General features: G+C 46.5%; 1 protein-coding gene across 1 annotated transcript; it reads left to right on the plus strand.

Annotated features, from left to right (window-relative positions):
• The first annotated feature begins 4,635 nt into the window (after nt 1–4,635).
• Nucleotides 4,636–7,014, plus strand: HSPA2 (heat shock protein family A (Hsp70) member 2). The gene has a single exon (XM_010127523.2). It carries the CDS (start codon nt 4,717–4,719, stop codon nt 6,619–6,621), a length of 1,905 nt encoding a protein of 634 aa, XP_010125825.1. The 5' UTR covers nt 4,636–4,716; the 3' UTR covers nt 6,622–7,014.
• The last annotated feature ends 4,822 nt before the right edge of the window (nt 7,015–11,836 follow it).

Below are 11,836 nucleotides of genomic sequence, written 5' to 3' on the forward strand. Positions count from 1 at the left end.
ATTACTGTCGGTAGAGCTGGCACTGGCTGCAAGAAAAGGAGACTGCGCTTAAAAGAACTGACTGCTTAAAATGCACAGCACACGAGTTTATCTAGTTAGCACTAGTGATACAGTAACCTCAGCTTTTAATCATGCCTTAACAAACTGTCAGAAGTTTATGTAAATAAATGTGATTTAAAACCACTTAATTATAAAATAATTATTCCTTCAAACATCAAGCATTAGTTTAATCTGTGTTGACAATTTCCATGATTTTACTGAGTCTAATAATTTTTAGTTATGAGATGGTATAATTAGCTATTTTATAAAAAAAAAAAAAATTAGGTCTGCAAATTGCATGGAAAATCCTAAAAGTGTAATCTGAATATATGCTGAAAAGCCAGAAGGTGAATAAAGCCACGTGTCTTTTTTTTAAGCTTATAATTTTAAACTAGGTTTATAATTTTAGGAGATCTGACTCATGGTTTTTGAACTTCTGGTTTGGCAATACCAAATTACTGTGCCCTATATCCTGCTGTTCTCAATATTTCCATATTACTGATAATGCATTTGCGTAATTTGACGAAAATACATTATACTGATTTGCAGAGCTTTATTTTGTTATTCACAAAAACAAAGGAACACTTATTTTAAAAAGATCGCGTATTGTGGCTGCCTTCAAATTAACAAGGAGCATCTGTGTGCAGAAAGTGGAGGTATATAAAAACAACATTAAAAAGTTACATAGTTCCCCCCCACATACCGTACAGATTTTAATACAACACCACTTTGTCAGAAGATTCTGTTGTCATTTCATACACTGGTAGTTCTCGTCTGAATTCCAATTGCTAGGCATATATGCACAAATATAAATGAGATGAAGAGTTTCAGTGATGAAAGGGTAATACGACCAAGTATGATTCGTTCTTAGAACAGCTGTTCCTTAGACTTGTCTGAACTGATTGCTGTATTATAAAATAATCAATTTACCTTCATCAATACAATCTGGTTTATGCAATTTTCTGGATAGTTTTACTAGGAAACTGATACTAGGGAAATGGATATGAGGGGAAACATACCAGAATTTAAAGTCTAAGGTCTTCTGATAGTCAAACCTGAACAGAGCATTGCATTTCAGCTTTATCATTGTAATGATCCAAGCAGCTGATGCCTGATTGAACTGTAACTTGTGTTCACTCCTATTTTTATACTACATTGCCTTACAAAATATGTGGGGAAAAAAACCTTGTATCGAGATAAAGATAAGGGTTGAGTTCTCAGTTCTGTTGCAGGTACTGAGCTCTTGCTTCACTGAAGAAATCTAAATACTATCTTCAATTCTGGCTGGGTGGTGTAATGGAGAATAGCCTACAGTGTATTACGTAACGCTGCCAAACAGGAGATATAGGAGCGTTATCGATCCCGACCACAAATAAATGGATCAGAAAAAGGTCTGCTACTTTCAGAGGTGCTGACATGCTGTTCTAGAAGTTACTATGAAAATATGGCTTACAGATCCAGGATGGGGGAATAACAGCAAATGTTCTGTTAAAGGGAAAATCCTGAAGTCCTCACCATAAAGCTCACTCTTTAATTTCTGAACCAGTCTGGCTCACTTATAACATAACTGCATATGAAGCAACATAAAAGAAAATCATGTGGCTGTTCCCATGTGAGAGGATGACGGCATAGGTGAGTTGGTTCAAAAACTGTGCTGCAAGTCTTAGAGAACTGCTGACAAAAAGCAGGCTTGTAATAGCTGCTGAGAAGAGAGAATAAGTCTAATGAGGTTTTAAGAGGCTGCTCCCTCTAGTTAGACTGGACTTTCTCTAAGGACATCGGTAAGAGACAAGAGATGATGGCAAGAACATCACATGAACTTCTGATTAGGAACAAAAGTTTAAAAAGCAGCCCAGACCTATACATATCATTGTACAAGGCGAAAACAGCACCTGCATGCTCAACTGGAAAAGAAATACTTCTGCAACTGGTTAAATTAAATATTGGGCAGCTTGAGTCTACAGACCTTTTGATTTTTCCTGAGAATGGCCACAAGTGTGTCATTCACACCATTAGCATTAACATGGTATGCTTATAGATTCCTCCAAGATATTTTCCCCAAATTTACTACAGCAAAACAACAATTCAAATGATGAAATAAATAGGACAGAGGGAGTACTATCAGGGTAAGCAGCAATCCAGTCAAAGCAAACGCCTCTTTAGCAGGTTATCAGCACATCTGGGTATCAGCACAACAATACCAGGGCCTTACTAGTTATGGGGCCAAGGAAACCCCAAACAAGTTCTGGAGCTGTTGCACATATCTTGTGCCTGGGCTGATAAAACATATAGCTAAAAGCTTTGGGCCAAATTAATGAAATGTCACTTCTAAATCTGATAAAACCTGTTTGATTACAGCTACACTTAAATGAGATATCAAATTAATTTTGCTGCAGAGACTGCTTCTTGTGCTAATCAATATTGTTGTATTATTGCTTAGTCCATTTGTTCTCTCCATCTCTTGTTTCCGTACATACGTTTTTGAGGCAGGAATCCTCTTCTTATTGTGAAATAACAGGGTCTGAGTTGGTACTGCAGCTACCAAAGCAGGGTTCTTGTGCATTAGTAGTGCTTCTCAGAGAGTCCTCACAAGGACACAAATAACATCAGCTTTTCACGTGAAACTGAATTTATTGGCCAACTCTCTTTGTATTGCTCTGGCATTTCTCCCTGCTCCATAGGATACCGTCAACTGAATGAAGTAGCAGTGAATTATAGGAGGAGATAGTTCAGTGATGAATCAGTCACTGGTCTAACTACAAGAGAAACCGACACCTTTCTCATTAAAAAAAATACGCATACAGTACATACAGAGCAGCTCCTGTTGGAGGTGGGAAGAGCTGACGGTTCCCATTTTCTATTGACTTCCTTTGGATTTCTACAAGGTCAGAACCCGTGTGTAAAAGGACCAGGATCTGTGGAAGAATTATAGTTATTTAAGGATGTACAATTATTTACCGTCAGAAATTGAAGCTTTTCCATCTCCAAACTACATGCATACTTACCACACAAAAGAAGTGCAATCCTCATGTCTTGTAAAAAAGGCTTTGAAAAATACACTAATTGAAACAAGGATGTTTATGAACTGGAGTTAGAGTGTCTGTAATAACTGCATGAACACAAATCATTCTGGGAAAAGCTGTAACAGATATTTTCTGAGGTCTACTATAGCATAATGCTAAGGCTGGGGACAAAATTAATGAAAGGTGATTCAAACATACAGAGTATTTAATCCCTCTTTCACATAAAGTGAAGTCTATGGGTAGCAGACTTAGCCACACTTTTAAAGGAGGCATCCAAAAGGAGCCACTCACTAAGCCTCAGAGAAAAAAAGATCTCAGCATGGCATTTTACTCCCCTAACTAGAACTGGAATATTTTGAAGTGTTTGTCTCAAAGTAAGGAGCAACAATTTGGAGGAACCGCAGCAGATTTTCATGTTTAATATATTTTCATCAAAGCGCTTGCCCAGCTGCGAGTTAATAGCTTGGTTGCTTTTGCTAAATGTAGGCGTGACGACATTTTACATTAGCACAACAGACAAAAATTTGGAGGCGTTTCAAGAATGGTCACCACGCAGCACCAGGGCTCCCCAAACCCCCAGCTGCTTCTTTCGGAGGGGAAAACCAGATGCCATTCCCTGCCCCCCCGAGATCGGGGCAGCCTACCTACCCCCTCAGCGGCGGCTCCGAGGGGAGAAACCGCGCAAGGCGGGGGTGGCAACCTGCCAAGTTCGGCCAAAATAAAGCTAAAAACTGCCTCTGCCTTTGCTCGCCGCGGGGCTTTGCCGTAGAGGGAGGGCGCGAAGGAGAATTTTCCTCAGGCTGGCAGCACCTCAGCCCCGGCCGGGGGTCGCCGCGGTGGGAGAGGGCGGTGCGGCGGCCATTTTGCCCTGCCAGGACGGGGGGGAGGCTGGAACGAGGGGGTGTAGGACGGTTGAATTTCTGCCGCCTTGCGACCAAATAAGGGTAAATTCCCCACCAGCTGGCTGGCGGGCAGCCTAGGACTGAACTTTCAGGAATTCCAAACACTGGGAGGCGAGCTACGAGCGCGGGGCGCGGCCTCGCTGCCTCCTCACCCCCGCGCCCCCGAGGGCCGCCGCTCGCGGGCTACGTGCAGCCACCGCCGCGGGTGGGGGGTGCGCAAATAGAGACCGCCCACCACAGCCCTCTCCGCCGCGGCGGCCCTCGCCCTGCCCCTCGCCCGGCTGCCCGACTCCCATTGGATGATGCTGACGTCAATCCCCAACCTCGCGTCTAACGTCCACTGGAACTTTCTAGTCGAGTTTCGGGGCGGGGGCGGGGCGAATGAGAAGCGCGAGTGGTGATTGGCCGAGGGCGGTGGCGCAAGTCGAGACGGATCGAGAAAAACCAGGAAGAAGTACGGTCCTGGCCGCCGTACAGCGGGGAGGGGTTGGGCTGACGGGTGGGTGTCGCGGTTCTGATTGGCCAGGAGGCTGGGGGCGGGTGTTCTTTGGTGAATCACGGAGGCGATTGGCCAGTAATGACGAGCGGGCGTCTAGATTGGTCAGCGGCTTTCTGGCAGGTTCCAGAAGACGGCTGAGCCGGCTATAAAGGGGGCGCCAACGGCGCCGTAACGGCAGATCGCGCCGCAGACGGGAGCCAGAGCGGGTGGCGGGAGAGGCGACCGAGTAGCTGATCAGAGAAAAGCTGTCATCATGTCTGGGAAAGGGCCGGCGATCGGCATCGACTTGGGCACCACATACTCCTGCGTGGGTGTCTTCCAGCATGGCAAAGTGGAGATCATCGCCAATGACCAGGGCAACCGCACCACGCCCAGCTATGTGGCCTTCACCGACACAGAGCGCCTCATCGGTGATGCTGCCAAGAACCAGGTGGCTATGAACCCTACCAACACCATCTTTGATGCCAAGCGTCTCATCGGCCGCAAGTATGATGACCCCACGGTGCAGGCTGACATGAAGCACTGGCCCTTCCGTGTGGTGAATGAGGGTGGCAAGCCGAAGGTGCAGGTGGAGTACAAGGGGGAGATGAAGACCTTCTTCCCAGAGGAGATCAGCTCCATGGTCCTGACTAAGATGAAAGAGATCGCTGAGGCTTATCTGGGGCGCAAGGTACAGAATGCTGTCATCACAGTGCCTGCTTACTTCAATGACTCCCAGCGCCAGGCCACCAAAGATGCTGGCACTATCACTGGCCTTAATGTGATGCGTATTATCAACGAGCCCACAGCAGCTGCTATAGCCTATGGCTTGGACAAGAAAGGTACCCGGGCTGGAGAGAAGAATGTGCTCATCTTTGACTTGGGAGGGGGCACTTTTGATGTGTCCATCCTTACCATTGAGGATGGCATCTTTGAGGTGAAGTCGACAGCTGGTGACACCCATCTGGGTGGGGAGGACTTTGACAACCGCATGGTGAACCATTTTGTGGAAGAATTCAAGCGTAAGCACAAGCGCGACATCGCTGGCAACAAGCGAGCAGTAAGGCGACTGCGTACAGCTTGTGAGAGGGCAAAGCGCACTCTTAGCTCTTCCACCCAGGCTAGCATTGAGATTGACTCCCTCTATGAGGGCATTGACTTCTACACCTCCATTACTCGTGCCCGCTTCGAGGAGCTCAATGCTGATCTCTTCCGTGGTACCCTGGAGCCGGTGGAGAAGGCCCTGCGTGATGCCAAGCTAGACAAGGGCCAGATCCAGGAGATCGTGCTGGTGGGTGGCTCCACTCGTATCCCCAAGATCCAAAAGCTGCTGCAGGACTTCTTCAATGGCAAAGAGCTCAACAAGAGCATCAACCCTGATGAGGCTGTTGCTTATGGCGCTGCTGTGCAAGCAGCTATCCTCATGGGAGACAAGTCTGAGAATGTACAGGATCTGCTGCTGCTGGATGTAACCCCTCTGTCCCTGGGTATAGAGACAGCTGGTGGAGTGATGACCGCTCTCATCAAGCGCAACACCACCATTCCCACCAAACAAACACAGACCTTCACCACCTACTCGGACAACCAGAGCAGTGTCCTGGTCCAGGTGTACGAGGGTGAGAGGGCCATGACAAAGGACAACAACTTGCTAGGCAAGTTTGACCTAACGGGCATCCCACCAGCACCCCGTGGAGTCCCCCAGATTGAGGTCACTTTTGACATTGATGCCAATGGTATCCTGAATGTCAGCGCTGTGGACAAGAGCACGGGTAAGGAGAACAAGATCACCATCACCAATGACAAGGGTCGCCTTAGCAAGGATGACATTGACCGCATGGTGCAAGAAGCAGAGAAATACAAAGCGGAGGATGAAGCTAACCGAGATCGAGTGGCAGCCAAGAACTCCCTCGAGTCCTACACGTACAACATGAAGCAGACAGTGGAGGATGAAAAACTGAAGGGAAAGATCAGTGACCAGGACAAGCAGAAAGTGCTCGACAAGTGCCGGGAGGTGATCTCTTGGCTCGATCGCAACCAGATGGCCGAGAAGGACGAGTACGAGCATAAGCAGAAAGAGCTGGAGAAACTCTGCAACCCGATCGTCACAAAACTGTACCAGGGAGCTGGAGGGGCTGGGGCAGGTGGCTCCGGCGGCCCCACCATTGAAGAAGTAGATTAAAGAGGACTGAAGTATAGACTGGTTTATGGACAGTCACTCCATTCTTTGCTTTTTATTTTTTTTTTTTCTAACGTTTAAAGAAAACGTCCTTGCGGATAACAGAGTTTATTCTGTTGGGTGTGTATAAAGGCAGATCTGTCAGCTTGGTTTTGATAAAAGGGAAGGCACGTCCTGCTTATAAGGTTAGTAATAGACAAGTTCTGTTAATTCAGATACAGCTGTTTGTACTCTGGATGTTTGTCTCTGTTCAAGTGTCTCTTCTAAAGTAACCACTCGACTGTTGCAGTTGACAAGTTTCAAGTTATGCATGAAAGTCTTTATGGAAGATTAAAAAAATGCCAAATGTGGCTTCTGGAAATTTTGGTAATAAATAAAACTTACATAAAGCATAAACCTCTCTTCCTCTCTGTGAAGGGGCAGTAGTGGGGGGGGGGGCGGTGAGGACGCCCTTCCTGGCACTTTCCGTGGCTCTGAGCACCCTCCGGGACCGTGCCCTGCCGTGGGGTGGGTCGGGCGGCTGCTGCGGGCTCCATGTTGGGCCGGGCGGCAGCTCACCGGAACGGAGCCTGGCCCGGGGAGGGGGAGGTGGGGCGGGGCTTTGCGGGGGCCGCAGACCCCCAAAGCCTGGGGCCGGTGTCAGCAGGACCCTCGGCACCGCCGCGGCCAGGGAAGGGAAAAGTTTCTCCGTGTTTTGGGGGGGGGCCGGGGCGTGCGTTTTGGGGCAGGAGCTGCTTTTCACCCACAAACTCATGGTTTGGGCTGCGGTGCCCAGCCCAGCAGCTCCAGCATTGGGAACGGGGCGGGGTGGGGGGGTGTTGGGTGTTGTGTTCATGTCACCGAAATAAGACAGCAGGGAAATAAGCACAACAAAAATAGTCCTGGTTGGCAAGTGGCAGGGCTTGATAAAATAGAGACCGGTTTGTGGGCAGTTATATAAATTGCTGCGTTATTCTTGGGTTGCTTGTACGCGAGCTGAGCTTTTGGTATTTTACTGAATGTGGTGGTTTTTTTTCCCCTCCTAAGATGATCAAAAGTACATCTGCCAGGGACCCTGAGAGCTGGGAATGCTGAGTAAGGAGCTGGGACGCTGAACTTGATAGAATAGGCAAAACTTGTAGCGGTTAAACGTGTCTGGCTTTACTACAAACTGTCTCCAGAGCTCTTCATTTGTTTCAGAAAGCAAAAAAAAAAACAAACCAAAAACCTGCAGTGTTCAGAGTCTGAGGAGCTGCAAATTAATGAGCTCTAATGGAGGAGCCTGATGACATGCACGTTTTGGACTGGCTTGTCCTTTAAGGGAAAAAACCGCAGAGCAGTGGGCAGCTGAAGGGAACCGTCTGCTGTGTTTTTGTTTGGTTGCTCCTTCGCTAAGTGGGAGCCTTGGTGTGCCGGGAAATGAGGCAGGCGCTGCCCTGCTCGCTTGCTGAGCTGCAAAGAACTTTCAGGATTCCAATTCCTTAAGCTTGTAGGTGACATATAATAAAAAAAATTATAAAAATCTTTTGTGATGAGAGGGCAGACAAAAATAAGCTTGTTTACTATTTAATAATCAGTGGAGATGTCAGACTCCAGTTTACTATGTGAATTTCTCTCGGCTGGTTTTTCTTCACTGTCTACAGAAAAGGGTTACAGTCACCATGGGGGAACGCGTGTTTGATCAGCTGTTGTTGCAAATGATTCAAAACCACTTCAGATTTATTGAACGGTTCCTAGGTAAGTGGCCGTGCCATCACAGGGAGATCTGAGGAGTCAGTTACAGCAGCTGCAGCACCTGCTGAGTGCTTCAGTGAAATGGGAAAGGCTGTAATCAGGCTGGGCGCTTTTGGGGTTTGTGTAGACAGCATTTCCTGGCAATTGGCCTCTTGATTTCAAGGCTGTAACATATATAGGACCCCTGAGAATGAGATTATACCATGACTTTTAATTTTTTTTTTTCCTGGGAGCTAATAGGTAAATATGTTTATGAACAGTAGTAGATTATCTGTAAGTGAAAAGCTGTTGCTGCACAGTGTAATACTTTGTCAGAAACACTCTTCCTAACTGAAATCCCACTACTATGGGACGACCATAAGGATTAGGTAGCACCCCTGATCATTGTACATGCAGGTTAACTATTTTTTCTATTAACTGACTGGTAAATGCCCATGCCACATATTTTCCTTTACTTTTCAGCCCTTGGTACGCATTCCTCAGCATTCCTTCCCAGTTATTAAACACATTTTTTTTTGTTGTTTTCCCCAAACGTCTATTTAAGTGTATTGCAGAGCTAATGTGGCCACATGCGCACAGCAGATAGTTTGTCACACGCCTGCGCTATCAGCTGGCCTCCCTCTCACCTCGCCTGCTGCTGCTCTGTGCCCGTTTCAGCAGTGGGGCAGGCAGGGAGTCGCAGAGACCACGGAAATGAAGCACCAGTCCAGATGATTAAAATACCCCAGGGGCTGAGGACATGAACAGGTTAACACTGGAGTAATTGTATTTATTTATTTATTTATTTTCCTAGGAAAGGGATATTTTTTACTCTGGACATGGCTAGACTTTGTGGGGGATATGTAAAGGATGAGAAACTTCTGCTGACTTACATGATTGGAAAAAGATTTGAAGTCTTGAGGCACAAAGTAGCCTTTCAAATATGTGAATAAGTCCCCCAAAATGCAAGAGGCAGAAAACTTGAAGGGCTCAGAGCTAGATTCCTTGCATTCATTCACTTAGGTTATAAAACAAAGAATAACTTCAATTTTCAGTATATTGTACTTACTGGGAACTCTGATCCTGTTTAAGTTAGTGGAAACTTCCCGCTGACTCCAGTGGGTCTACATATTTTCACTCAGTTTCTTAAAGAGAAAAAATAAATGTCAGGGAGGAAAATGCTTTTCCTCATTTGCAAATAGGTGTGTACGTGTCATTCTGGGGAGTAGTTGCACGTTTGAAATTAATTTGGCAAACCTAGGAAAATAATCTTGTCTAAAATCTGCAGTTTCATTGCTTCTGCACTCAGCGTCTCTCCTCTTTTGTGCTGTCCTGACTCACAGGGAAAGCCACCTCCTTCTGTCACAATCACAGGCCTGGCTTTCTGAACTTATTCTTAAATGGGGCTCTGTGAAAGATCAAGCCCATAGGAAGGACAGAAAGTGCTTATGACTTCCTAGCGCTTGTGTAACTACAGTATTAACTTTTGATGGCTCCTTATATTTGCTGATCGAGTTTATATGGATGGTATTCTTTTATATAGAGGAACACCCATAGCATTAATACTGGAGAATTTAATCACCCAAATTAAAAACTTTAAGTGCCTTAGCACCTCACTCACGGTGCAGGCAGGCGTGCAGCAATGCAGAGCGATCGATCACTCCTGTGTGCAATGCAGGTCGCCCTGCAATTCCCCACTGTTGCTTTGCAGGGGAGAAGGAAGAGCCTAAAAAAGACAAAGCCGAAAGCATTACTAAAATAAAGTGCCATGTGAGAGCCCTCGGAGGGAGCTGAGGACAAGAGAGCTGACTGAGGGCAACCCACTCAGGAGGTGGAAAGCTGAGACATGCTTGGACAGGCTGCGTCCACCCAGTTGGCCAGGTGAGTCAGCCCCATGCCCTGCCGCTTCCAGAGCGTCTGTTTGAAGTTCTGCACAGAGGACTTAGCAGACAGGCTGCAACCCCGCTCATCCCCTTGTGATACCATCTTAAAGACAGGAATGAATATATCCTGGCAGCGTTCCTTTTATCTCTCGGGAGACACAGCGTAGAGCCCTGCAGGCTGGGCAGCCTTTCTCTTGGGAGCTGCCTGTCATTTATTTGAAACGTTCTGCTTGAAGGTTTGGGGCACTGTGGGGCTCAGCCAAGGGGAGACAACTCTGAAGGCAATGTGGCATCTCAGGACTGCACCATAAAATTTGTCTTCCCTGTTGCGAGCCGCTCCCATGGATACATATGAGGAACAGGAAGAAAGGGGGAAAATGTTCAGGGAATTCACCTTTCCAGTCTTGGCACTTATGTTAAATGCAAGGCATCACATTAAAAAGCATGCACTTACACCCAGCATGCATACTTAATTTTAAAGTTCCTTTTTTTTTTTCAGTCTTGTCAGTGCATTGCAATGTAATAGCATTTCCAGCTCTACGTGTTTAAAAGGTGTTCCACATTTCTCCTCCTGTGCCTGGCATGAGTTTCCCTTACTGTGTCCCTTCAGAAAGTGCATGGTGGCCTAATCTCTGCCTACGTCAGGGACAGTGTACCTTGGCACATGGGAATCCTGTGATGTTAAACCAGCAAAGCATATGGATGCTCTTACAGCAGCACAATTATGTCTGTAGTTGTTCATCACAGGAAAGTTATCACCCCTCCCTACCCCACAGCAAAACAAGTTATGCTAGTAAAGCTGCTTTAGCACAGCTATGTGGGTCAGGTATCACATCTCTCCGCCACTCTCATCCTCATATTTATGCAGGCAGAAGCCTATAGCATACACCTGCCTTTAGAGTCGGTTTTGCTTGCAGCAGCGTGGTGATTATATAGTTGGGCAGGCCAGCATTTCCAGATGCAACAACATATTTCACTTCCACATATAAAACAGCAGTATTAAAAACCCCTGATCCACCCTTGCATGACCCATTTGCCTTTACTCTCTCCTGCATCAGTTGGGTGGAGACACAGAGAAGCTGGTTCCTCTTGTCATCCCAGTAACAGCACCAGACAGGAGTTTTAGAGAGGGGATAAATTTCCTCTAAAAGCCAACACAGTTTTGGTAGTCTTTCTCTTAAGGAAAATCAGGAGCAGCGTAGGAGATTTTTATTCCTTTTCCGTTGCCGAAGATACTCTCTCCCACCATTCAGGAACTGGTTTTTGTGTGTTGGCCTGTACACAAGCGGACAGATCACTGTTGCATCCTGGATGAAGAAGCATAAGGTCATTCTTGCTCGTGCCTAGGTAGCAGTTAGCAGCACCTGTACCCTATCTGTCAGAGCAGTTCGAAGTGTCACTGCTCCAAATGATTGCAGGTCAGCAGTTAAAAATCTGTTTTGAATAGGATTAAGGAGAAAAAAAAACACTTCCAGAAGTGCCAACGCTCTGTATTTCAGGCAGGACTCTGTAGAAAACCCCATGGGTTTAGGGGTCTTGATTGCCTTGCTATTCACTGGCAAGCATCACGGAATAATTTCTGTCAATCCCTGTAAAAGCTGTTGCACAGTTGAACTGACAGTCTAGCAATAACATGTCATAGC

The sequence above is a fragment of the Chlamydotis macqueenii genome, chromosome 5 (genome assembly GCF_036417535.1).
Source record: "Chlamydotis macqueenii isolate bChlMac1 chromosome 5, bChlMac1.mat, whole genome shotgun sequence".
Classification (NCBI taxonomy): domain Eukaryota; kingdom Metazoa; phylum Chordata; class Aves; order Otidiformes; family Otididae; genus Chlamydotis; species Chlamydotis macqueenii.